A 27,516-nucleotide genomic window follows, 5' to 3' on the forward strand; every position below is an offset into this window, starting at 1 on the left:
GTGGTTGAGAGTCCGCCTGCTGATGCAGGGAACGCGGGTTCGTGCCCCGGTCCGGGAGGATCCCACATGCCGCGGAGCGGCTGGGCCCGTGAGCCATGGCCGCTGAGCCTGCGCGTCCGGAGCCTGTGCTCCGCAACGGGAGAGGCCACAACAGTGAGAGGCCCGCGTACCACAAAAAATAAATAAATAAATAAATAACATTGAAGTTCACCAACAGAATTTAGCAGGATGAAACTGGGGAGACACGGAGTTCCGATGATGTTTGAGAGCACTTGTTCTAAGAGAGTGTGATCTTAAAGACATGCCCTGGGAAAGAAGTACCTTGATTCCATGCCAAGGCTGTTGCATGCCACAGATAGCATTGCTGCCTCTGGATATTCCTGCCAAAAATTAAATTCCGCCCTCATTTCATCTTCAGCCCTAGCTGCTGGTTCATGTCAGCATGGATGAGGATTATTTTGGACACTTCTTAATTTGCTGTCTGGAGACTTTAGCATATATTCCAAATAAGAGAGTGGTTCTGTTCTTAATTCAGAACAAATAACTAGTATTTATTCATTGTGAAAACAGAAAGGAACCTTAGCACTATTTTAGTTCAACGCCATTTATTCATTGACTGTTTTCTTCATTTCTGGCATAATAATTTCTTAAGCCATCCTTGTTCTCCACTGGTCTGAGTAGACTTTGGCTCTCCTCATTCCATGAATTTTCAGGTGATGTTAATTACAGCCACTGTTGAGCAGTCTCCAAATAGCCCCATACTTCAGTTGTGTTTTTCTTTACATTGAAAGATATATATATGTTTAATGGAAGAGGTTGTTAAACAGAACTTTCCTCTGTGATGTGTATGTGTGTGTGTGTGTGTGTGTGTGTGTGTGTGTGTGTGTGTGTGTGTAGGTATGTATTGTCCCCCAAGAAAAGACTATAAAGATATTCTAAAAGGAAATCAAGGAAGAAAAACAATTATACCACAAGTACATCTCTAGCCCAGACTTCTCCCCAAACTCTAGACTTGTATATCACCTGCCTGTTTAACTGCTCTAGTTGGATGAAGATACATGTCTCAAGCTCAACTTGTCTAATCATTCCTGATCGTCACCCCAAACACATTCTACCCACAGCTTTTCCCGCCCCAGGAGATAGCACCTCCATCCTACCAATTGCTAAGGCCAAAAAACTTGGAGTCATTTTAAATTACTTTTTATACCCACATTGAAGCTGTATGGAAATCCTGTCAGCCCTGGCTTCAAATTATATCTGAAGTGTGCCTACTGCTCACCATCGCCAGGGCTACCGGTCTGGCCCAGGCCATACTTCCCCCTGGTGTACAGGTCCAAAATCCTTTTTCCAGATACGTAATAGAGCATTTTTTTAGATTTTAGAAAAGTAATAAGGCGCATTTGCTGTATAGCACACGCTGAAGCATATTAATGTTTCTACAGGGAAACATGAATATTTACACTAATTTGGCTACTAAAGCCATTTAAGTTAGGTTAAGTGAAGGTTAGATTTGCCACCTAATGAGTTTATGGAAGCAGCTTTTGGATTTGAGAATGATGGGTGAGGACCCGCGGATCTGTACTGAGGTAGCCTTTCAGCTGGTCTGCCTGCTCCCACCCTTGTCCCTCTGCTGTCTCTCCTCAACCCAGCAGCCAGAGTCATCTTTTAAAACTTAAACGAGATGTCATTGTTCAAAGCTCTGCATTAGCACCCACTTCCTTCAGTGAGAACAGAAGCCCTCCCGGCGGCTTCCAAAGTCCTCAGATCACATCTCCTAGCACTCTTCCCCTCATTCACTTCACTCCAGCCTCCTCGCTGTTCCTCCAGCTTCTCCCATCTTAGGATTTTTGCTCCAGCCCTTCCCTCTTTCTGGAACACTCTTCCTCCGGCTATCAGCTTGTCTCACTTTCTCACCTCTTCATGCACATCTCAACTTGCCAGTGAGGCCAGTCTGACCCCCCCTCTTCAATACTGTGACCTCTGCAGCCACTGCCAGCACACATGATCTCACAACTCTCTACTGTTTTTAAAAATAGCATTTATCACCTTCTATATACTATCTTGTTTACTTATTTATAATGTCTCTTTTTGTCTCTTCTGACTAGAATATAAGCTTTTTGAGGGGCAGGGGTCTTTCTCGGTATATAAGCTTTTTGAGGGGCAGGGGTCTTTCTCAGTTTTGCTCATTGGTATATTTCAAGAACCTAGAATAATGCCTGGCACATAATCAGCAATTGAATACTATTTGTGGGACATAGAAATGAATGATTAGATCAATCACTCTTGACATTTTAAAATAAAAATTATCATCAGGTAATCAATTTCCATACACAAGCTAGTTTAGTAATGCATTAAATCTATATTTAAGAAATAAAAAATATTCTTTCCTGATTGTGACTTATTTTTATAATATGGGGAGGTTTTTAATTGTGCTTCCACCATCTTTCTCTCTCTCTCTCTCCCTTTCCTCCCTTCGTTTTTGGAGATTGATATTCTATTCAGTGGATTATTAAATCTGAAAAGTCAAAGTTAGTGAGAAGGAAAATGATGATAATGTTTCAAAGTATATATTTCCTAGCTCCTGAAACTAGCTCAAATAATTTTTCTATTACACTTTTATTATTTATTTTATTTATTTTTGGCCGCGCTGGGTCTTCATTGCTGTGAGCGGGCTTTCTCTAGTTGCAGCGATTCATTGTGGTGCGCGGGCTTCATTGTGGTGCGCGGGCTTCTCATTGTGGTGCGCGGGCTTCATTGTGGTGCGCGGGCTTCTCATTGTGGTGGCTTCTCTTGTCGCGGAGCATGGGCTCTAGGAACACGGGCTTCAGTAGTCATGGCGTGCGGGCTCAGTAGTTGTGGCGCACAGGCTCTAGAGCACAGGCTCAGTAGTTGTGGCACATGGGCTTAGTTGCTCCGCAGCACGTGGGATCTTCCCAGACCAGGGCTCAAACCCGTGTTCCCTGCATTGGCAGGTGGATTCTTAACCACTGCACCACCAGGGAAGTCCCAGGAGCATTTAAATAATACATGATTAAGGAAATGACTTTTTATGTATGATATGAAATATTAAACATGTGTTTTAAAAATAATTTTAACTTGAGGAACCCTAGGTTTTTCAGATTGTGTGAACAGAATTCTAACCAGATGTATTTTCAGGGCTAGTCCTATAGGCGTGATTTGAGCAACACTAAAGTTACCTGATATAGCATGAAATTCTTGTTCCTTCACTAATGGGACAGACCAGTGCTTCTTAAAGTGTGTTTCATAGAACATTAGTTCTCTGGAATATTATGCAAGTGTATGCCTAAAAAAGTTCTGAGGTCAAATAAATTTAAGAGACCCTTGGTTTAGCCACTTAAATAGGTTTGTTAAGTGTGGGACTTTTCAATACGCTAATGGTCACTGTGAATCTCTTGGAGAGGTATATAATGTGCGTCATTTCCTGAGTGGATTTAACTGGATTTATTTAACTGTTGGGATTAGAGTTTATTATAACCCACTTCAGGTCAGGCTGGGCTGAACTAAGAATTATAGGGACCATGCTCCACAAATCGAATAGCCTTCTACCATTGGCTCTCATTTGCATGGTTTCTGAGACCAGTGGGTTGATCTTGGACTCTGGAAGAGCCTGGAGGGGAGGGGAGAGCAGAAAAGGGCTGGGCAGACTTAGAGCAAGAAAGGCAGATTTAACTGGTGGGCTGCCTGTCTGGACGCCAGAGGTATGCTGTAGGGGATTGCTAAAAAGTTGGAGACCAGGTGAACACCAAAGATAAAAATCTGGTATAAGAGCAGGTAGGAGCTATCCCAGAGCAGAGAACATAAGAAAAACATTATGTAGAATCCAAAGTAAAGGACATTAGGGGAAAATGCAATTCCAGTCTAGCAATACCATGAAATAGTATGAAGTAATGTTTTTTTTTTAAAAAAATGTTTAATGACTTGGGAAATTACCTAGGTTATAAAAATGTTAAGTGAAAAGAATATACAAAACTGTGCATACCATTTGATCCCAATTACGTGTAAAATACATGTCTTCATATGTCGGGATGAATATAAAAGTCTGGAAGGAAAAAGACCAAAATAGTAACCATGGATCTATCCAGCTGTTGATATTTGAGGTGATTTTCCTTGTCTTTGTGTTATCCTCATGCAGTGATTTTTAATCTTCCCATTCCCAGTGTCACTGGTCACAGTAATTTATTATAGTAGTCAACCCTTAGGAGAAGGGCCAGGGGTAATAGAATCCCGCTGTCCCAGCAGGAGAGTTGAGTTGTGTGTTTTGAAAAAGTACCCCGGGGATTCTGATTGTGAATCATGTTAACTTTATTTAGAACTTACTGGTTTTAAAAAATTCATTCAAAGTTTTAACTTATTTTTAACCTTTCAAAATTTCTTTACAATTGAGCACGTCAGATCTGTCCAGTTTTAGCTAGGAAGCTCTGCAAAGAATATAATAGCACTTGGATCAGGAAGTAGAAAAGTATTATCAGAAGCTCAGTTGAACCAGAACAACCTAGGCTGCCTATTGAAAATGTAGATGCCAAATTTCTACCACCAACTTACTAAATCGGACTTTCTAGGGACGTACATCTCAGTCTTTAGTGTGTGTACAGGTCACACAGAGACTTTGTTAAAATGAAAACTTTGATTCAGTGGGTCTAGGTTAGGGCCTGAGATTCTGCATTTTTAACAAGCTCAGAAGTAAGTAACACTGCTGATCTGCTGACTACACTGAAGTGTAAGGCTCTCTAAACCAATAATGGCAGCTCCAACCCAGCAGAACCATGTCTTGAATGGAGGCAGAATTAGCCAGATGTGGGTTGTTTAAAATTGTGCCTAAAATATAGCATATAGCCTCTGGGTCATATAAAGAAAAAAAGTGTTGCAGAGTAAAGATTATAGAATACATTGTAATACGTATCAGGTGCTCTTATGAGTGGCCATATCAGGAAACCAGACTCATGGTTGCTGTGATGTTCATGAGAATGTGTTGAAATTCCAAGCACCACCAGTAAGAACAAAACTGTTTGCACTTTAATGATTGCTGCGTTGCTGCCTGCGGTCCACAGGTTTTTTTCTCTCATTTCCCTTTTACGGATTTTACAGTCTGGCTGGTGTGATCACATTGTGCTTAGTCATGGAAATACGATCTTTTCTGATTCTATGTGGTGATGAGTGAAAAGATTGTTTCTGCTGAGTGGTGAACAGGTCTTCAAACTAGTTTGCTTTCTAGTAAACCGTAAGGCCTAGAGAGACCCTGAGAAGATGCCTGACATCTCCCAGAAGATGCCTGACATCTCCCTGAAGATGAAACTTCAGCAAGGGTTTTGAAGGACTGCTTGTAGGTCAGATTCTGGTGCTGTGAATTCTGAAAGTTTTCAAGGCATTTTATGTATATTTTAATTGGATCCTATGATGGCTGGTAAAGAAAAAAATAGCTCTTTCCAGAAAGTATAAATTGAGTTCTTAGTGAACGTGACCAAAGTCAGAAATCAGATTTTTTGTTGAGTTTTATGCACATTAGTCTATAGAGTTGTAATGAAAAGTATTGTGCCATAGCCACTCTGAGATTTGGGGCATGTTACTAAATCTTCCTATGTTTCCTCATCTGTAAGTTGTGATAATAATAGTATCTACTACATTGGGCTGTTGTGAAAATTAGGTGAGAGTGTGCTTGGCATATAATAAGAACTCAATAGCTATACTACTTCTGTTGATGTTGTTGAATTCATTTATATGGTAATGATAACATTTCCTACTTAACTCATAAAAACACAGCCCTATTTTGTGTTCTGGTTTTGAGTTTATATTTTTCTGATGCTTTTTATTATGGTTCATTACAGTTTTAATGTTCACAATATTTTAAATGATATTTTTGGCTAACCAGATCCTTTAGAAACAAATTGATTTGCAAGTATGAGCTATTAGGGGAGCAGAGAAAATGAAAATAGAAGGCTGCTATTTTATAGACCCTTTACTTACGACCAAATAATTGGAACATCCTGTTTTATTTAGGGGTTTACGGTACCTAATTGAACAGTTGTGATGTTAAAACAGAGACAGCATCACCTCAACTTCTTTACCGAGCAAATAGTAACAACAGCCTTTTCAGAGATGAATCTGTCTAGATGAGAAACATACATGATGGGTCTGATAAGTATCAGAAATAAAAGCTTCCTTTCTTCCTCTAAAGTGATTCATTTGGCCTGAGGGCATTGACACCTGTCCCCCACAGGTGTCACCTGTGTCACCTCGGGGGTGTTCGTGCCGCACTCACCCAAGCAGCTGTACTGTAGTCAAATAGTCGGCTGTGGTACCGCCTGCGTTCCGTTCCAGTACTCGGACTCAGTCCTGACAGCGCCTAACCTTCTGACTTCCTTTGGCTTAGAAGAGGGCAAGGGGATAAAAACAGTTCTGGTGGCAAAACCCAGGGATCTTTAGAGATGACAGAGTGGGGATGAAAGACAAGGGGTCTAAGATGCCATCTCTTGCCTCGCCCCTGCATCCCCTCTCTCGTCTCCTTCCTTCTTCTCTCCCTCCACGTTCCCTGTCAAATGATCTCCTGATCTAGAAAAGTTGAGTCATCACCTTTATGGCCACACTTAGCAATTGTTCCAGGCAGTGCTTCAAGTTGTCCTGAAACTTTATGAGAAGAGAGAGAGGGGAGTCACAAATTGGGGCTCATTATTATTAGCTGTGTGTAGGTTGCACCTTTCACTAGAGATATAATTGTTCCCAGTTCTGCTCTTTACTCTCAGCCCAAAGGTGTCTTTTGAACTTTTTGGATTTTTCCTACACAGTGAAAGCTTAAGCACACAAGGGCTTATTTCTGTTGAGCCCAGCAGGCTTTTGCTTTTTGCTAGTAATCAGTAGTAGATGGCTGGGAATTTTCTATCTAATGTAGTTAAGGAAATGTCAGAGTCTCTTTTCCAATCTTTTTATTTGCTTCTCTCTGGTAATTTAAAGCTGTAATGTGTATGTTCTTCATCTGGAGAGGGAAAGAAAGGGGCAGAGGAGAAAAGGGAGGGGGCAGAGGGAGAGGAGGAGAAGAGAAAGCGGTGTGGAGGGGAGATGCAAGAGGTGGCCTCTTAAAACCCTAGTCACTCATCCCCACTCTGTCATCTCTAAATTTCGCCACCAGAAAGAGCCTTCAGGATATTAGGAAAGTTACATACATACCATTCTCTTCAGATGAACTAAATCCCTAAGCATAGAAAGAATTTAAGACCGTGTTATCTTTAATCTTTTAGTCCAACAACAAATGCCAGAGCTGGCCTGGGTAATGTCATGGGAGCCACCCTAGAACAGAAACAGAATTTGCAAACCTACCTTTAATAAATTGTGCTTACATTCTGCTATAGTACTTACTGTTTGGAAGAAGTCTGGCAGTGGGAGATGTGTGTGATAATATTTACATTTACTTCACTGTGCTTACTTTTAATGCTTTTTGGTAAAAATATGCAGTCGACTCTTTGGGAAACTTCATTCATGAACACAGGCTATATATTAATATTATATCCCTGGAGAAAATATATTTAATAGAATGTTCTGGGATGGAGTTCCTTTTAAGAAGTTTCTTGCTTATCTGTGTAGCCAATTCTTCTCACAGGCTCCAGGGCTCCGGGTTCCCCAGCCACTAGGAACGTACTGGGCCCCTGAGCCCCAGCCAACCACGTTTTTATCCAGCTGTCTGCTGGCTTCGGTGCCTGTACGTTCCCTGTGTTTTAGTTCATGCGGAAGATTATAAGACATACGTCTTGGTGGATGAAACATTAACTAATGGGAGAAAAATGTTTAGGAAATCTTCTAAAGAGTATATGAACATTCTTTTTTTTATGTTAATTTTGGTCATAACTGCTCTCTGACAGCCACTCCCTCCTCCCTCCTGTTCATTCTCTGTGCTCCAGCCAGAATGATGTACCTGATCTTGGCGCTCCTCTGTTAGAATCTTTGAGACTTCCAGTTTCCGCCAGAAGAAAGTCCACGATATTTACAGAGCTTTAAAAGGCCCCGCAACGTCTGCCTGCATCTCCAGCTTCATTTGGTTCCCTCCTTCCCTCCCCCTTCCTCTCCCCCTGTGAGCTCTACACGTAGAATGATGTTTGAGTTCACACCCGTTCACTCTCTAGGGCGCTAGCTCAGTGACTCATCCTTCAGGTCGCAGTGTAAGCAGCACCTCTCAGAGATTTTCACGCATCTTCCTCCTGGGCTAGCTTAGACAGCCCCCCTTCTCCCCCTCACCACCAAAGCTCACATAGCATCCTCTAGTTCTCCTTTAAAGCATTCATTACATGGGAGATTGTTAGATGTCTCTCTTCACCTCTAGAATGTAGATCCCATGAAGGAAAGAGTATGCTCATTGCTTCACAAAAGTGAGCCCAGTGCCTCGTACTCAGTGGATGGTCAGTTTCTTGATTGAGAGCATGAATAAGTGGATGGAATAGAGGGAGGGAGGATGGACAGACAGATGGTAGAGGAACTGTGTTGTTAGCATTTCTCTTATCCTTTTCTAATCTCTAAAATTATACCATTCTGATTCTAAGGATTAATGGTCCAACTACAGAAAATATCAGATATGTGTTTGTCTTTATAAATATATGTGTGTGTGTGTTAGCATCTCTCCCGGTTATAATTCTATTTTTAGATAAGGCTAGTCATGTATTTTAATTAGCATTTTCTGCAGTGAATCAAAGAATATGTTTGAATTTCATAAATACATCTCAATTTCATAGCCTCACATTTAATAACAGGTATCAAGACTATTCAAAGTTCTCTTTGAGGGGCTTCCCTGGTGGCGCAGTGGTTGAGAGTCTGCCTGCCGATGCAGGGGACATGGGTTCGTGCCCTGGTCCGGGAGGATCCCACATGCCGCGGAGCGTCTGGGCCCGGGAGCCATGGCCGCTGGGCCTGCGCGTCCGGAGCCTGTGCTCCGCAACGGGAGAGGCCACAGAAGTGCGTGGCCCGCGTACCGCAAAAAAAAACCAAAGTTCTCTTTGAGCAATCAAAATTCAAATAACAGACATATAGCTGCTATGGGGTAGGAGACTGTGTATATACTCTGACAGAACTCTCTTTTCTTTCAATGTTTTAGGTACTTTTTCTTTCATAATAGAAATCCTTTTTATAAACAATCTTAAAAAATACAGAACTACAAAAGACAAACCAATAAATGATAAAACATTACTTTTATTTCCAGTACTCAGACTACTTTTATTAGCATATTGGTGTATTTCTTTATTATTGTTATTGATGTATATGGACATGTAACATTACATCGGTTTAGGTGTACAATATGATTCCATATTTGCATATGTTACAAAATGATCACCACAATAAGTCTAGTTAACGCTTGTCACCAAACATAGTTATAAATTTTTTTTTCTTGTGATTGGAAACTTTTAAATTTGCTCTTAGTAACTTTCAAATATGCAACACAGTATTATTAACTACACCATGCATACATTATACATCCTCATAATTTACCTATAACTGGAAGTTTGTACCCTTTGACCCCTTTCACCCACTTCATTCACCTCCTACCTCCTGCCTCTGGCGGCCACCAGTCTGTTGTTCTATGAGCTTTTTTTTAGATGCCACATATAAGTGAGATCATACAGTATTTGTCTTTTTCTGTCTGCCATAATAATACCCTTAGCATAATACCGTCAGGATCCATCCATGTTGTTACAAATGGCAGGATTTCATTCTTTCTTATGGCTGAGGAACATTTAATTATGTGTATGTGTATACCACCACTTCTTTTCCCATTCATCTATTGATGGGAACTTAGGTTGTTTCCATGTCTTGGCTGTTGTAAACAATGCAGTGAACACAGGGGTGCATATATCTTTTCAAATTAGTGTGTTCACTTTCTTCAGATATATACCCAAGCGTGGAATTGCTGTATTACGCATTAGTTCTATTTTTAATTTTTTGAGGACTCTCCATAACGTTTTCAAATTCCTATTCCCATCAACAGTGCATGACAGTTCCCTTTTCTCCGCATGCAAATAACCATCTGTTATTTCCTGGGCAGTCAATTTCCTGAGTTGTTCAAGGGTTGGAGTACTAACCTTCTGCACAGTTGAAAATCTGCATATAACTTTACATTTGATCCACCCCATCCAAGGTTCCGTATCATGTGGTGGATTCAACCAGCTGTGGACGGTGTGGTGGATCTGTTGCACATGTTCAGTGAAAAATACTCATATGCATAAGCGTGGACCCGTACAGTTCAAACTCGTGTTGTTCCGGGGCCCACTGTCTTTTTGATAGTAGCCATCCTAATAGATGTGAGGTGATATCTCATCATGGTTTTGGTGTGCATTTCCCTGGTGATTAATGATGATGAGCGCCTTTTCATGTACTTTTAGTATATCTTCCTTGGAAAAATCTCTCTTCAGATCTTCCCATTTTTTTAATCAGATTGTTTTTTTCCTATGGAGTTGTATGAGTTCTTTATATATTTTGGATATTAACTCCTTACCAGATAAATGATCTGCAAATATTTCTCCCATTCATTTTTGTCGATCATTTCCTTTCCTGCACAGAAGGTTTTTTGTGATGTAGTCCCACTTATTCATTTTGCTTTCGGTGTCAGATCTAAAGAAATCATCTCCAAGGCCAGCATTAAGGAGCTTAATGCCTGTGGTTTTTATTCTACGAGTTTTATGATTTCAAGTCTTACGTTCAAGTCTTTAGCCCATTCTGTCATTTTTTGTGTCCAGTTTCATTCTTTTGCATGTGGCTGTCCAGTTTTCCCAACATGATTTATTGAGGAGACTGTCCTTTCCCCATTGTATAGTCTTGGTTCCTTTGTCATATGTTAATCGACCATATAAGTGTGAAGTGTGGGAGTGTATTTCTTATCACTGTTTTTTCTAGTCTGTTTTTTTTTTGTTTGTTCACCTGTTTCTCTTGTACATAGTGGAAATTATTTCGCTTAATATTTTTATATAAACTGTAAAACATACCAGGGAGTGAGTAGTGAACCTTCTCTTGACACGTCAGTGGGATGCTTACCAGTCCATACTGGTATGCGTAAGGAAGGAGGATTCGTTCAGTACTTTGGCAGAGCTACAGACTGGAGCACACAAAATTGTAAGAACTAATAGCTGCTGAGCATTTCAGGTCTAAATTCCTTGGCATGTTTCCCAGTGAATTGCAATGAAGGTGTGCACGATCGTCCGCTGCTAAATTAAAAGGTTCTTGGAAACCAAGTGCCTAAAATACTAATAACCATCTGGCACTTTGCGAGTTGTTAGATAACTAATTTTCTGGGTGACTGTTTTCCAAACATGTGGTCTCATTCCTTCCTTTTAACCTCCTCCCATCCCACTTTCTTCATTTCTGAGCATCCTCCAGACACTGTGAACTCCTTTCTCTAATGTTCCCGAGCACTGTCTTTGTACTTACTGCCTGAAATACTCCGTCTTCCCCCACTCCAGCACTTTGCTTTTTGCTTGGAAGGTTCCATGTTCTTTCACTCTCAGACTGAATGGTGCTTGCTCAGAGAGGATGTCCTTGATCTTTTATAAAACAGGTCCCTGTGCCAGGAAACCTTTTTAGGATCCTCTCCCTCTGCACCAAGACTCCATTTACCATTTGACCATCCTTCACTTGGAGAAGAGGGTGCTGAGAAACCATCATAATGCCCCTAAAGTATGGTACTGTAAGATTTGAACTATTACAATCCAGAGATGATTTCTATAAGTTACAACAAGAGAAGGGAACAAAAAAGTGTTGTTCTATAGAGTTGTGTGTGTGTGTTTTAACTTTCTCTGTCATGAGAAATGAAGCATGTATGCCTACAACTCTGTAATATTTCTAGTAAATAGGAGGCGGTCTCCCTCTCAGAGCTCCAAGTGAGGAAAGGAAAGCTGGAATTGGATGTCACTGCTGTCAGTCATCTGAGTGTAAAAGAGGGCGGCCGTTTGCCTCTCCCAGGGCACCTGTGATCAGGCTGTGTCCCCAGATCTCGTCCGTTGACCCGCTTCTCTTCTTTCATCTTTCTCAGGCTGTGTGTAGAGGGGTATATGTGAGTGGGGGAAGTGGAAGAGGAAGGGACTTCACTGTTTGGACTTTTGCAACAAAAAGGAAAAACTTCAAAAGCAGTAAGCTCAAAAAATCAGTGCAAATATTATGGGTTCGTTTACTTGCTTTAAAAAGTTACTGCTAAAAATAATTGGAACATTAATGAAAAAGAACCCTTTTGACTAATGTGTGTTCCTTGGTGTTCTACATCTTTTACTCCCTGCCTTATAAAAATAGAGCTAATTAATTTAAGTTCTGGCAAAGAAAAGGGAGGATTCCCTGATCTTTGGCCAAGAATTCCCCTCCACTACCACCAACATTCTCACACACTCCCTACTCCCAACCAAGCTATTCTCCCTGACATCATCTGGTGTTTTTCCGTCCTAGTTTTCATCAGAATTTAGAGTTGTGGTGTTCTTTTATCTGCGTGTTTAATGTTTGCCTCTCCCATTAGAATGCAAGCTCCACAGGGGCCAGGTCCTTGTTGGTCTTGTTCACCCTTTTACCTTGTCTCCTCGGGACCTACCCCAGTGCTTGGCATATGGGTGACGATCAGATGTACATTGAATGAATGAGCAAATAATGATTTATACGAATCCAATTTTTAAAGTGTATTTTTCAGCTCTGTCCCACTTGTTTCATTTGAGGAAAAGGATTGACAAAGTACGTGACAAGACCTTCCCATTCATTCAATAAACACTTGTTGAGTGCCTGTCACTAGGTCAAGCCCTGGGAATGCCACACGAGTAAGACACGATCGAGGCCCTCCAGGACCTCAGAGACCAGCAGAGGGAGAGACACACGTGTGTAAATAACTGCAGTTCTTTAGGAAAGAGTGTAATAGAGGCGTGTAAACATGAGCCATCAGAGTACAAGGGGGAAGATTTGAATTCGCCCCGAACATGAAAGTTTTCACCCAGTCAGTGATATTTACACTGACCCTTGAACAGAGAGGGGAAGTTTGGCTGGTTAATTACCAGGGAGAAGAGCGTCCCAAGCTGGGGATGGGGTCAGAGACGTGAACATGAATGGCATATTTGGGCAGTACTGTGAGTTTTGGGGGTGGATTGTGAATGCTGTGCAATTTGGAGTTTGGATTTGATCTTAAAGGAGCCAAGGAACCTGCTTAAGCCCAGAAGACATAGCATACGTAGGGTTCACTGGAGAGGAGTCCATGTTTTGGTTAGAAAGTCAAACCATTCGCTGCGATTACGGGCATTTTGTTTTCCATTAAAACAGCCTTAATTTAGAGTTCATAATGTATCTTTCATAGACAAGTTTTAGAATTTCATAGAGATATTTTACTCGCCATTGGTAGCTGTTTTAAAATGTATTTTCCCGATAAAGACTTTTTCATGTATTTTATGTTGAATTTTAGAAACTTTTGAAACCCATTTTTTAAAATTGTACCCAGATAAATGTTACAGTATAAGATCTCTGCAGAACAAACTTCATGAATCTTCATGTGAACTGTGATTAAATATTTTGGATTCTTCCAGATGAGTGAAATATCTAGGTCTTTTCCCCCTGCCCCATCGGTAAAGGTAATGCTTCTTTGTCAATGCCTCATCAAAACAAAACAAAATGCCTCTCTCTCTTGTAGTTCCGCGGCAGCCTTCAAATGACTTGTTTGAAATATTTGAAATTGAAAGAGGAGTCAGTGCAGATGACGAAGCAAAGGACGATCCAGGTAGATCCCTATATTCTTAGGACCATTATGATGACATTTTATTTTTTCCCTCCATTTCATTAAAATAACTTTTAAATTGTAGATTGTTCGGTTACATCTGGGAAAATTATACATTTTTTTTTACCACTTGGTTTCCTCTCTAGTTAAATCAGTTGAGCAAAAACTGAATCATCATTATCTTTTTAAAAAAATATAGAAAAGCAGCATTTAAGCTGAGGAGGAAATCATCTTTTATAAGTGATGTAAGAAGGTCATAATTTGGCAACAGTTGTGTGTTCTATTTTTACAGCTGAGCACTGATGCACAATTGTGCTGAGAAAGGATTCATGTGATTTCCTTTTGATCTCATGAAGAGACATTCTGGGGGGTTAATTAAGTGCGGACAGGAGAGAACACTTGTACAGATATCCCTAGTTCACAGATTCATTTTTGTCATTAGCTGTTGGGTTTGTGGTCTACTCATGTTTCTGGTTATTTCCTTGCAGGTGTTCTGATACACAGTTGTAATTTTGACCATGGGCTTTGTGGATGGATCCGAGAAAAAGACAGTGACTTGCACTGGGAACCAGTGAGGGATCCAGCAGGTAAAACCATTCATCTAACCCTAGTACACATTTCGGCTGGATCCTATCTGAGGAACCCAGTTGTGCTAATCAAGGATACTATAACGCAGCTCTGTGTTTACTTAATAGAGAGGATAAAGAAAGCTTGTCCAGCATTCATCTTCTGTTTTTTTAGGTGATCTGAATTTGTTAGCTATCAATTAGAATTTTAAGTAGACAAGCAGTTTATTAAAAGGCCAGCTAATTTCTCTCAAAAAAAGCTTTGTATATATAAAACATGTAGACTCATTCTAAAATATAATATCCAAGTTAGGTATAGTGCCCCATTCCCAAGCATAAAAATAATATTGTGGTACAGCAGCCATCATAGTAGCCTGTGGTTGTTTCCTTGATTATGTCTTTCTTTTTTAAGATGTAGCAGAAGGAGACAGTGGAAATTCCTGCGAAGTTGTGAATATCTCTCACAGTCTAATTTTCAGTCTAATTTGGATGCTGGAGAAATTAGTTATAAATTACCACCACTTATTCCACAAGAAAATGTTATAAGAAAGGGAGATTTAAATATAGTCCCTTGGAAAACTAAGACTTTTAAATTGCATACTTCCTATGGATCTATAAAGTTTCAGAACTTACAATATGTTTTGTCATCTTATTTCAGGAAGCAAAGCGACATATTATTGTTGGCTTTTTACCCTCCCTGTAGTAGTTAAATCTTATATGGGTGAGTCCAACTTAATGGAAGGGTGAGGAGTTTGGTTTCTTTTTTTTCCTTTTTATACTCCTGATTCTAGACTTAGAAATGAAAGATACAAGACATGAAGAAAAAGTATGTTATTTGTTTTTAAAAGCCTAGTTCCTAAATACCATCCCAAGTGTACAGATAGAGCACAAAACATGTAAAAGTTAACTTGAGGATATGCTCTGTTAAAACCAGCTCTTCTCAACAGTCAGTGTGCACACAGGTCAGCTGGAGTCCTTGTTAAAATGTAGATTTTGATGCATTTCTCACACGCTCCTTGGGGATAATTTTAGGGCTCATCCTTAATGCACATGTTGAGTAGCAAGTTATTAAAGAATTCGTGCAAACATATATTCATTAGATCCCCTAAGACTGAAATGTTAGAGATATTAAAAAATGAAAATTTGAGGTAAGCTTTTAAAAAATGAGTATCCAACAAACTCAAAGGAGTTTTGAGATTACTTTTAACTATAAAATAATTTTTAATGCCCCCCCCCACACGCACACACACCAGTACACTCCCTCTCATTCTCACTTTCATGTTCTCCCTCTCACTTATTTAAGGTTAACTCTGAGCCAGACCACATTATTATTAATATCATAGATAACTGTGAATAAGAGAGAAACCAACATTTATGTAATACCAGCTACAGTCCTGACTCATTCATCATCTCAGTTTTATCTAATCCTCTTATCTACCCTGGGAAGCAGGTAATATTGTTTTTGTTTCACAGAGGGCCAGAGGTTACATCAGTTTCCTAAGGCCACAGAGCTAAAGAATGGACTTCCCATCCAGGCCTCTCTGTACTGCCTGTGCAGCCATCTCAGCAGTTCAGTGCCCACAACATCAGAAGCGTAATTGTGGGGTTTTCACTACCCAGTCTGGCCTCTGTGTCCTGGTTGTGTGCATGATCCGATTAGCAGATCTCAGGCCTGTAGATTTGAGCGACCTCTGACCTGGAGTAGTGTGCTACAGAAGGAAGGATCTTCAGCAGCCATGTGTGATAGAATGGTGAATATGTTCATGGTTGTAATGAATAACTCTTTCAAGTAAGGTATACACTGGGGAGAATAATTCATGCTAAAGTCGGAAGAATTCATTGCACTTCTCTGTAGACAGTCTATGTAAAATGTTTGAGCTTTAGAACTTAAATACTATCTTTTAGAACCAATTTAGTACTTTTCAACAGTTTTTATTATTCGTCACATATGTAAATGTTTAAATTTGTTGTGACCCCAAATCCACTTGCCCTCCAATAGAAAAATGAGAAGAGAATTGACAGAGTGGTAGACAAAAAAAAAGGTTTGAAATGGTTCTTTGGCTGTGATAATACAGAACAAGTTGAAAGGAAGTGGTGGCTGCTTGTGATTGGATAGCTCCTGGTGATTGGCTCCGGCCCCTCAAGGATGCTCTTCTGGGGTTGCTCCAGGTTTTTACCAATAACGTGGATGAACTGGATATTGAAGGCATACTAACCAATCTGTGGCTAACGTGAAGCCAGAGGAGAAAGCGACTGTGTGTGCTGACACAAACAGCATGCAAAGATTAGATCAATGGGTCCCACTTAAGAGGGTGAAATCTACTGGGGATGAATACACGGTGTAGCTTATGGTCGAGAAACCACCTACACAGCTGTAGGAGGGGGAAATGTGACTTAGCAGAAAGTGTGAAAGACTTAGACTTTTTGTGGGTAATAAATCAATATGAGTGAACCCTGTATCATTGCTGCCCCAAAGCTGGGTCATCTCCATAGAAACAGATATTTTTTCCAGCACGGAAAAAACACTTTGGTAGGTTCTTACCAGTCTGAGACGTATAGAGGTAATTGTAGGTCACTCAAAAGAGAATGACCTGGATGGAGAGGTGTCTCAGAGCCTGTAGAAAAACAGGTGAGGAACCCAGAATGTTTAGCCTGGAGAAGCAATAATGGAGCGGGGCAGCTTTTCAAATACAAGACCGACAACATCTATCTCAGTTGTTCCATGATCACAAGGGGATAAGAAGTCGGATCAGTAGGTGAAAACTACAGGGGGATCGATTTTTGCTCACTCTCAGAACTTTACCATAGTCAGAGCTGTCTAAAGAGAAATCAGGCGGCCACGGAAGCAGGGAGCTCTCTGTTGGTGGAGATGTTTGACTGGGTGACATATGACAAGATGTTGTTTTGAGAATTAGACAAAGGGTGGATTAGAAAGCCTCTTATACCGGCTCTGGGAGCCTCTGACTCAGAATGGAATGTCCCAGGTATCAGTGAGCAGGGTTCTAGCTTGGAGAATGGATGGGAAGACCAAAGATGGCAGAGATTTAGTTAGAAGAGGTAGGAGGGCATAGCTTATGTCAGGGCGGAATCGTAGGCGGGCTTTTTAGAATATGTCGGGGAGTGCTAACCATATACAGATTCTGACATATCCAGATGGAGAATGCTAATGAAGCTTACTTTCCGTGCCTAGTTTTCTTCTAGGCAGTTCAGGTGGGGTTATGTATGTATCTCATGCTAAGGCCAGAGAAGACTATAAGCAATTTCATCAATTATTTTTGTGTATCATTTTAACTACCAGACTAATAGTTTGCTTGTTTCTATCTAGATTATACCATTTGTAAAGGAACATGTTTGGATTTCCACGTTTGATTTTTATGTTGTGCATTTCTTATCCAAGATCCAGATTTGCAAATATTCTTATATGCTAATATCTCTAAAAAACCTTCCCTTAAACAAACTTATAACTTTGAGAAACAGCTGCAAAATAAGTGCATTTGCTAGTCACCTTCCTGGTGCTCATTAGGTTTTGTTATCACATTCAGTCTTAAACTTACTTGCGAGATAGTGAAATTAATCCATCCTCTAGGGAATGGAAAATTGTGCTCCTGACAGATGTGATAATGTGCTACAGACTTATAGCTGTGGCCCTGAACACACGCCCTTCTCCTGTAGTGTCAAGGCTAAACGTGGGGCCCTTTTCCTGGAACCCTAATCTCAACCGACTCAGCACTCTGTCGGCTACTGGTAGCTACAAGGAATTCGTTTAAATATAAAATACGCCAGCGTGTACGTACAACTATGTCTATTGCAGCATTAAGAAACATTGTTTTGAAATACATGAAAATGGAAAAATAAATCAACAGTGAAAATAAAAGCTCCCTCCCAACCCTGGGCCCCAGTCATCCTCCCCAGATGCAACCAGTTTGTTGGTTACCTTTCCAGAGAGCCATTTTTCCTCACAACAGCCCTCTCTTCTGTACCTTGCTTCTTCCACTTAACAATATTATCTTAAGAGTTAACCTGAGTGTGGACCTGCTGTATAACACAGGGAGCTCAGCTCGGTGCTCTGTGACGACCTAATGGGTGGGATGGGGCTGTGGGAGGGAGGTCCAAGAGGGAGGGGATATAGGTATACGTATAGCTGAATCACTACACTGTACAGCAGAAACTAACACAACATTGTAAAGCAATTTTACTCCAAAGGGAAAAAAAAAATGTGAGTGGACTTTGAAGCCAGAATGCCTGGGCTGAAACCCACCATCACCACTTATGAGCTTTGATCTTGAGCAGGTTACTTAAATGGGGTCATCAGTAGTATCTAGTAAACATATGTAAAGCATTTAAAGCAGTCCCTGTCCTATAGAGTTACCATTAAAATAGTATTAGCCATTGTTGTCGAAGATTGTTCTGTATCAGTGCATACATAACACCTTCATTCTTAAATGAATGGCGGTTACTCCATCACTTCTTAAACGTATTTAACCAGACATCCATTGAGGGACGTTTCAGTTGTTTCCAGCCTTTTGGTAGTTCAGACAATGCTGCAGTTAGTAACCCTGTCCAGATATCATTTCATATATGTTTGAAATTAAAATTTTATCACCTATATGTCTGGCAACTGTTACAGGATCTATTATTTACCAAAAAAACAACTTTAGATATTGTGATGCTTTAAACTGAATCCATGAAAATATGTAATTTTTTATTTAAACCAGTATTTTGGAATCAAGTGAAATTTTTATTTAATAGGTAATTTGGAGTGCTAGATCAATTTTTCCCTTAGCTACTGTTCCAACTTTGTAATACTTCCATTTATTAAAAAGGGAAAGAATTCTTCATGGTAAAAAGAAAAAAAATCCTAGTGGCCACAGAGTAGCCCTATGGGGAAGAGCAATTGTAACCTCATTTATAGAGTTTTAAAAATCTATATAAAGTGATTATTTGACTCTTTTATTAGGATGTCTTGGTTTTTGTTAGGTTGTCTTGCTGCAGGCAGCGTCTGGCATAGTGATATTAATATACATTCCACGGGGATTTAAGATAATCCTTGTTTTCTTAAAACTTGCAGTTTAACTGTAATAACCTTATATCTTAGTCTTAACCAAAATACCTGTGATGATTCAAAAAGCTGACTAACGGGGAGACGTTCTAAATCCATCTAAATATTTTGGCTCAAAATATTGTTTGGCTTAATTTGGGGAAGACGGGGGTGGAAGGAGTACAAAAAACTGTGTTTGTTTTTGGTGAGTCAAGTACCTGACTCAGGATCTATTTCTCTGTTGTTTTTTGCTGTCTTCTTGGAATGTCATTTATTCAACAAATGGCATTAAACTCCTACCATACGCTAGGAGTGTAATGGGGTTTGGAGAAAGGTTGGCTCTGACATCAAAGAGTTCACAGTCTCTTTGACTGCAGGAGAGAAGTGTGTAAACCAGTGATTCCTGTGCTGAATAGGGGTTCAGGCAGTTCTGAACTCAAACTGTTACTCTGCTGCCTACTGGCTGGGTGACACCTTGGGTGACTTCACCTCTCAAAGCCTTAGGCTTGTTTTGCAGATGCAGAAGCTAATAAGTGTTCACTTCAAGGGCTTGTTAGCAAGGTTAAATGAGATGCTCCCTGGAGAGCCCTTGTACAGAACCTGGCCCTCACAGGTACACACAACTCACCTATATGGGCCTTTAAAGGCTCAGAGGAGACTTGGTAGAGGAGAAGTCACTTGAAGACTAGGACATCCCAAATCTTGTCATGTCTTGTACAGATTAAGCATAAGGAATGCTTTTCAATGAAAGATAAGTGGGGTTTCTACCAAAACAGTTACAGGTGTTCAGCATTCCAACCACATTTTTCCTATGGATAAGTCAGTGTTGAGACTACAGTGTGTTTTTCAGGTGGCTGCAATAAAACAGCCTGAGGGGAATGTCACTTGTACTTGGACTGAGTTTCAAACTACTACTTGAAACTTTCTCTTGAGAAGCACCGTCCCCCACGTCACTGCTGCTCAAACTTTTTTTTTCCCCTTAACTGCAATTCCTCTAACAATAGAGGGAAGCAAACTCTGGAGCCCTAGGGATCCAAGGACATCATCAAAGCGACCTTTCCAAAGGGAAAGATTTTACTAACATTTTGTGTTCATGTATGTGTAATGGAAAATTTCTATATCAATTATATTGTTATGGATTTGTATTTATATAAAAAATCTTTTAAACTGCTTACCTCCAAATATTATTGATGCTCCAGGCAGATGTGGCAGGTTTCCAGAACACTTCTGCATCTTCTTGAGGTCAGGTATGAGAAGCACAGCAAACTCGTTTTTAAAGGATCCTTCTCCCTTTAGAGCATTGGTCCCCAACCTTTTTGGCACCAGGAACTGGTTTCTCGGAAGACAGTTTTTCCACGGACTGGGGAAGGAGGGATGGTTTGGGGATGATTCAAGCGCATTACATTTATTGTGCCCTTTATTTCTATTATTATTACTTTGTAATATATAATGAAATAATCATACAACTCACCAGGAGGCAGAGCTCAGGTGGTAATGCGAGCGATGGGGAGCGGCTGTAAATACAGATGAAGCTTCGCTCCCTTGCCCACCGCTCGCCTCCTGCTGTGCGGCCCGCTTCCTAACAGGCCACGGACCGGTACTGGTCTGTGGCCCGGGGGTTGGGGACCCGTGCTTTAGAGTTTTTTGGGTTTTTTTTAAGAGGGGAGAGGCGAGAATAAACAGATCTAGTGCCCCTTTAAATCACCATCTGCTTTACTACCAAGAGACAGAAAATCCACCTAGAAAATTCTCCCTGGTAACTTCACCACCATACCAGCCAGCCAGCATGACAGTATAATTCTAGGTGCAAGAAGATCAAGAGGTGGGGAATGTGTGTATGTCTGATCATATTTAACTGGAAATATTTATAGTGTTAGGATGACTAATTATTGCCTGTCCCTGGCATAATCTGGACTCCTCAGGAGCGAAGTGTTTTCTGTAAATACAAAACCATAGAATTTAAGACAGCCATGGACCTAAGTCCTATTTTTCTCCTTCAAAAACCTGGAATTCTTTACTGATGACCGGCACCGTCTGAAGTTCACTAAAACAAGAGGAGCGACATGCCCGTCCCCGCCGTCACACCAGCAGGGACCTGGGCGCGCGCATACACGGCCCTGCTTTTCCCCTGCAGGTGGACAGTATCTGACAGTCTCGGCAGCCAAAGGCCCGGCGGGAAAGGCCGCTCGCCTGCTGCTCCCCATCGGCCACCTCCTACACTCAGGGGACCTGTGCCTGTCGTTCAGGCACAAGGTGACGGGGCTGCACTCCGGCACGCTCCAGGTGTTTGTGAGAAAACACGGTGCCCACGGAGCAGCCCTGTGGGGAAGAAATGGTGGCCACAACTGGAGGCAAACGCGCATCACCCTGCGAGGGGCTGACGTCAAGAGCGTAAGTAGACCCGCCGGGGAGGCAGAACCGGGGAGGGTTTCCTTTCAGAGGAGAACTCTGGGATCTGCGGTGGACGCCTCCGTCTCTTCCTGAATTTAGGCGCAAGGCTTGTGCCTTGGCCGGGCGTGGTGACCCCATGCGTTGCCTCTTTCTATACCCCCCTGCCCCTTCGTACACATTCTTCGTGGCAACGTCTGACCACTGTCACTCTCCCCACCCTGGTGAGTAGCCCCTATTTTTAATGAAAAAAATTGTAGGAGTTGAAAAAGTGAAAAAAAAAAGTTAACAGAAACTTCAAAGGGTGGTGGCGGGGTACCTGCTTTTCCTTTTCCTTAAACTCCTTGTACTTCAAACTTTGACCACCGTGAGTTACCCTAAAGTGGTTTTTTTGGGGGGGAAATGTTTCTTTAAAGTCTTTGTTTTCCCTTTGCCTCAGAGATCATAGTTAAGCAGCCTTGGATGGAAACTAGAACAATACGCTTGGAAAGTATTATCCTATTCAGGACAGGAGGTGGGAAAAGCTTTGATTGAATATATAAATTTTATCCTAAGTAATCAAGTCATAGGTAGCAATAAAATGATCTATAACACCCCACTGAAATAGTGAATGTATTTGGAAAAAGTGTCTTCTTTATGTTGATCCTAATAAAACAGTTGTTAGGAAATTCTGCCTCTATACCTATAGGTATAGTGTCTAGAAACTTTTTAAAAGAAAGAATAGACTCCATGAAGACAGCTTGTATCAGAGTCTTGGATTTTGTTTTACTCTGTTTCTCTTTCTTAAAATTTTTCTTAATATTTACACTGTTTGGAAATATAAAAATAAGTTGTTTCACATCCTAACATAGGTTTCTGTTAGATAAAATACAGGAAAGATTTTGGTCTTTACGTAAGTGAAGCAACACTGTGATTGTATTAGGGTGTTTGATTCTATTCCATTTTAGGCAACAAAACTATATTAAATTAACCCAGAGGAGGAACTAGAAAACATCTAAGATAGGCTGCACGATTATGATCTTTCAGATCTTTGGCTCCTAATTTCTACACCTTTATATTCCATCACACTCTTTACTTCTGACCTTGGTAATCTTTGACAAAAGTGTCCACTTCATAATCATTCCTAAATGTAAGTAGTCCATTGTTTAGAATGACTTTTTTAAAGAGTAACTGATTCTGAGCAATGGGGTCTGGTTAACGATTTACTGACGACTTAAGTTTCTACCAGAAGGCAAGCCTCATTGACACTGGCAACTCTGTTCTAGTCTTTCCTTCTGTTAAGTAAGTTTACTATATAGTTTTGGGGAAAGTTTGTCTTTATTTTGCTAAACGAGCAGGCATTGGAAAGGGGCAGAGGAGGCTTGACTGGTGTGTACGTTCTCTCCCTAGGTCATCTTCAAAGGTGAAAAAAGGCGTGGTCACACTGGGGAGATTGGATTGGATGATGTGAGCTTGAAAAAAGGCCACTGCTCTGAAGAACGCGAGCAACTCCAGAACTAGCAATGAACCCCGTGTTGCTCCCTCTTCTTTTTCCAACCTTCACCTCCTGTCCTTTCCTCCCTCGTATCAGGCCTAGGAGAAGAGTGGGTCAGGAGAAAGTCTGGTTGGTGACCCACATCTTGCTGGCCTGCTTTTGTGCAATCCCAGTGAACAGTGACACCTTCCTTGAAATACAGGGGGGCATCTGTAGATGTGTCCAAAGCCATCTTTGGGTGTTACCTTTCATCCTTTGTCTCTTAAGAAGGCCTTCAGTGTGTGTGACCTATACCATCCTTCATCCTGGTTACAAGGTGTTCCTTGTAGCAAATTAGAGGAGAAGTTTTCAAAAGAAATCTGTGCAAATGACCATTCTGTTATCTGTTCAGTGTTGTACCACGAGTAGTATTGACTCCCCCTAAGATGCGTTGTACAATGTGCTTGTGAAATTGGTTTCTTCTCTCCACTTGGTAGTTCTGGTCTGACCTGAACTCTGACTTTCACTTTATAAAAGAAGGGTATGTAGCATATCAAGATGCGTTTATTCTCGTTATCTGTATTTTTCTTTTAAAGACAATTATGTAGAGTGGGCACGCAATCCCTCGTTAGTAGTACTGTGTTTTGTGTAAATGTGTTATTGGTATTAAGTAGTTATGTGTTCCTAATATTTACAGACTCTAGTTGCAAGGGAAAGGCAGCTTATGATCTCTTGAGTTAAAAAAAATACATGGTGGAATGGCATCCAGTTCCATGACCTTATATTGGCAGCAAGAGAAAATTGGAAGAGGTGTCTGTGGTTGTAGGGAGATGAATTTTTTAACGGCCTTGAGTTTGATCACTACAAAGTAATAGACAGGAAACTGTAGTTAACATGTAAAACCCTCACTGTTTCAGGTTACACTTTAAAACCAACAGCCTTTACCATAACAACGTGGTTCTTTCTGGTAATATGTAAGAAGCTTTTGGAAGTTCTGGTTGTTTCAAAGAAAAGCTTCTGTTTGTGGAAGCTTGGTGTGGGGAAACATGGGGGAAGCTCCGTTGAAATAGATTTTCATACTGACTTTTCAATGAGTATAAATTTAGGCAGGTCTAGATCACAACTTATGTGCTGTTGTGTCAGGAAGGGTTGGGAAGCGAGTCTCATGCTTTGAAGCATCGGACGTGCTGGAATGGGATTCTCACACACACACACTAAATCAACAGGACAAGATTGGAATTCTAAGATCTATGAACCCCTAACTATATTTCCTCCCTGCAAAGTTTACCTTTAGATTTAAACAAAATACATAACTTTTAAAAGGCAACTTATTCCTGAGGCTTTTCTTTATTTCCAATTAAGTAATCAAACTATTTTCTGCTGTTTTTGCCAGGAATCACAAAGATGATTAAAGGGTTGGAAAAAAAGATCTATGATGAAAAGTTAAAGGAACTGGGATTATTCAGCATGGAGAAGAGAAGACTGAGGGGCAAACAACTGCTGGTTTTCAAGTATATGAAGGGCTGGTACAGAGAGGATGGTGACCAGCTGTTCTCCATATGCACTGAGAATAGAACAAGAGGAAACAGGCTTAGACTGGAGTGTGAGGGAGCATTTCCTGGCAGGGACGGTTATTAAGTTAGAATTCTTTGTCTAAAAGAAAAAGTGTGAATTTTTTTTTGAGGCTTTTTAAAAATTTGATAACTTTTTTTTTCTATTTAAGATGGTTAAAGACATTCTTACCTCAAGGTAGAGTAACATTACAGAATCTCCCCGAAGATGTTTTCATCCTATTACTATGTAATGAAAGTCCCCAGAACTAAGTAACTTGGACCAGGGCTAAGGTCTAATTTAGGTACTTCCCTCTTGACCGCCTAATAGCGAGGAATCAAAAGGGGAAAAGCCACCAAATGCTGAGGTCATGAAAATGTCTCTCCCTTTATGGCAAACCCAGCAGTATTTAAAAAACAAAAACAAAAAAATTAAAAATTTGTTTGTTCCAAAAGAGTATCATGGGCAGATATTTTAGTATCTCAGTAATGTCCTAATGTGGTGGTATATATTTCTTTTCTTGGTAAAGGTATATAACCCTTTCACTTGCTTAATGGGTGATATTTCAGGTTTTTAAAGAGACCATAACAAGGGACACAGTTTAGAGAGATTTTTATCTGGTGCATTCTCTCTGCAACATGTGTGACAGCTTAATTTGGCTATTGAAAAAGAGAGTGCCATGAGCAGCACCACTGCCAGGACCTTTCCTTCTCGTAATGGTAGAAGTTTCTCTTACCAATGGGAATCTCCCAAGTCCCACAAAATGGTATTGTTTGGGGAACAGTAGGTACAATAGACAACAATAGGTCTTTCATCATTTAACTTGGTGGATGCAAGGCCAGAGGGGGATATAAATCAGTAAGCCTTTGAGTAGGAGCCAGAAAATATGGCTTTAGATCCATTTTTTAATGATTCATTTCCTTTTCGGTCATATAACTGCACAACTGGTGATGAAAGGGGAAAATAATAGAAAGTTTCACTTTTAGGTGCCAATAATGCATTGCACTACACTGATGGAAGAAGTTATCCAAAGTACTGTATAACATCTTGTTTATTATTTAATGTTTTCTAAAGTGAAAAATGTTAGTGGTTTTCCAAACAGCCAAACAAAAATAATTCTTTATAAATAAAAACAATAATACCAGTTGTCTCTTGTTTTTTTTTAAACTGGAAGAATTATCGAGGTGATTTGATTTTTCACAAAAGCCATCTATAGTATTGCTTTAGTTATGTTTTCTCAAATCTCATTTAGTTGTAAACATTTGCCTCAGATCCTTTTATATAAAGGCAGGATAAGTAAAGATATAAATATATATGAATTATAAATGAAGTCTTTTACTAGTGTTGATTTTGTTAATTTATGACATTTTACTCATATTCCAATAACCTTTCCTGATGGAGAAAAATAATTATAAGGAAACAAAATTAATGAAATCATTCAAGATCAAAAATGAGTCCTCCTACAGAATTATAATAAATAGAGAATATGCTTAATGGCGTCTTTCCTTACAATACTCAGAGAACCCTTAGTGGCAAGGAAACTCAAGTTTTGGATAAATACATACTTTAAGCAAAAGGTAAAGAAAAACTGCAGCTTCCTTATCTCAGAGTTGTTTCCTTATCTCAGAGGTCCTTCCTAATCATCCACGGGAGATTTGAGGAAGCTGAGGTTTTCCAAATATGTTAAGTTAAACCTCTTCTGAAACTGAGGTGGGAGGAAGCAGATAAAATATGAGATCCCAGAGTCCAGTTCATCTATTTACTTGACAGATTTTACAGCACTTACTGTGTGCCTGGCTCTGGGCTACAACAGTAAGCAGACTCCCCTTTGTGGAGCTTCTAGCTAGAGAGGAAGATGGACATGTATCAAAGTTATATAGATAAATGCAAAATTGCTATTCTGAAAACTGGCATACTTTGAAGGCTCTGAAAGTGTGGTGGGTTCCAGGACGTTTGGCCCATTTTGAAAGACAAAAGAGTTTGTCTTTCAAACTCTAATGTGCATGTGTATGGGAATCACGTGGAGATCTTGTTAAAATGCAGCTTATGATTCAGTGGATCTGTAGTGGGACTTGAGATTCTGCATTTCTAACCAGCTCCTGGGTGATGCCCATGCTGCTGGTGTTGGGGCCAAATTTGGATTACAGGTCCTTAGTGATAATACACTGAGGAGCCTGGGGCCTTCATCTCTGTTAACATTCATTGCTGGAAGGCATAAAGGTCCCTGGTTGCAAGATCTACATTCACAAATATTCACTAAGTTCCAGTGAATTTTTTCCTTCAAAAAATGTTTGGGCTTAGACAAATAGGGAATATCAATAAGTAGACAAATATTATTTTAAAAGAACAGAAACTATGGTTATAATAGTACAATCACTAAAATGAAAAACTGACCAAGGTATTCAACAGCAGATTTGAGCTGGTAGGAGAAAGAATCAGTCAACTTGAAGATACGTCAGTTGAGATTATCTAATTTGAGGGAAGGATAAAGCTTCAGTAAGGATAAACAACTAGACTTGAGATCAACAACAGAAGAGTTGAAAAATTCTATAAGCCAACCAGACCTAATATCTGTAGAACACGCCACTGAACACAAGAATATACATTTTTCTCAAGTGCATAGAGATGTTGACAGACATAAATTAGGCCATAATACACTACCTCAAATTTAAAAGAATTGAAATTATATAAAATAAGTCCTTCCACCACAGTGGATGAAATTAGAAATCAGTAACAAAGGGAAATTTGGGAAATTTACAAATATGTGGAAATTAAATAACGTGCTTCTAACCACTGGCTG

At 40.2% G+C, this 27,516-nt stretch overlaps 1 protein-coding gene across 5 annotated transcripts in view; it reads left to right on the top strand.

Moving 5' to 3' along the window:
• The window catches only part of NPNT (nephronectin), a 74,429-nt gene extending 49,727 nt beyond the window's left edge, over positions 1-24,702 (top strand). For all 5 annotated transcript variants that reach the window (XM_060148549.1, XM_060148552.1, XM_060148550.1 and 2 more), the window contains 4 exons: positions 13,637-13,723; positions 14,209-14,307; positions 21,459-21,715; positions 23,102-24,702. In XM_060148549.1, coding sequence (XP_060004532.1) covers positions 13,637-13,723; positions 14,209-14,307; positions 21,459-21,715; positions 23,102-23,212 — 554 coding nt within the window. In that variant the 3' untranslated portion in view covers positions 23,213-24,702. The remainder of the gene's footprint in view (positions 1-13,636; positions 13,724-14,208; positions 14,308-21,458; positions 21,716-23,101) is intronic.
• The last annotated feature ends 2,814 nt before the right edge of the window (positions 24,703-27,516 follow it).

This window comes from Lagenorhynchus albirostris, chromosome 4 (genome assembly GCF_949774975.1).
Source record: "Lagenorhynchus albirostris chromosome 4, mLagAlb1.1, whole genome shotgun sequence".
Classification (NCBI taxonomy): domain Eukaryota; kingdom Metazoa; phylum Chordata; class Mammalia; order Artiodactyla; family Delphinidae; genus Lagenorhynchus; species Lagenorhynchus albirostris.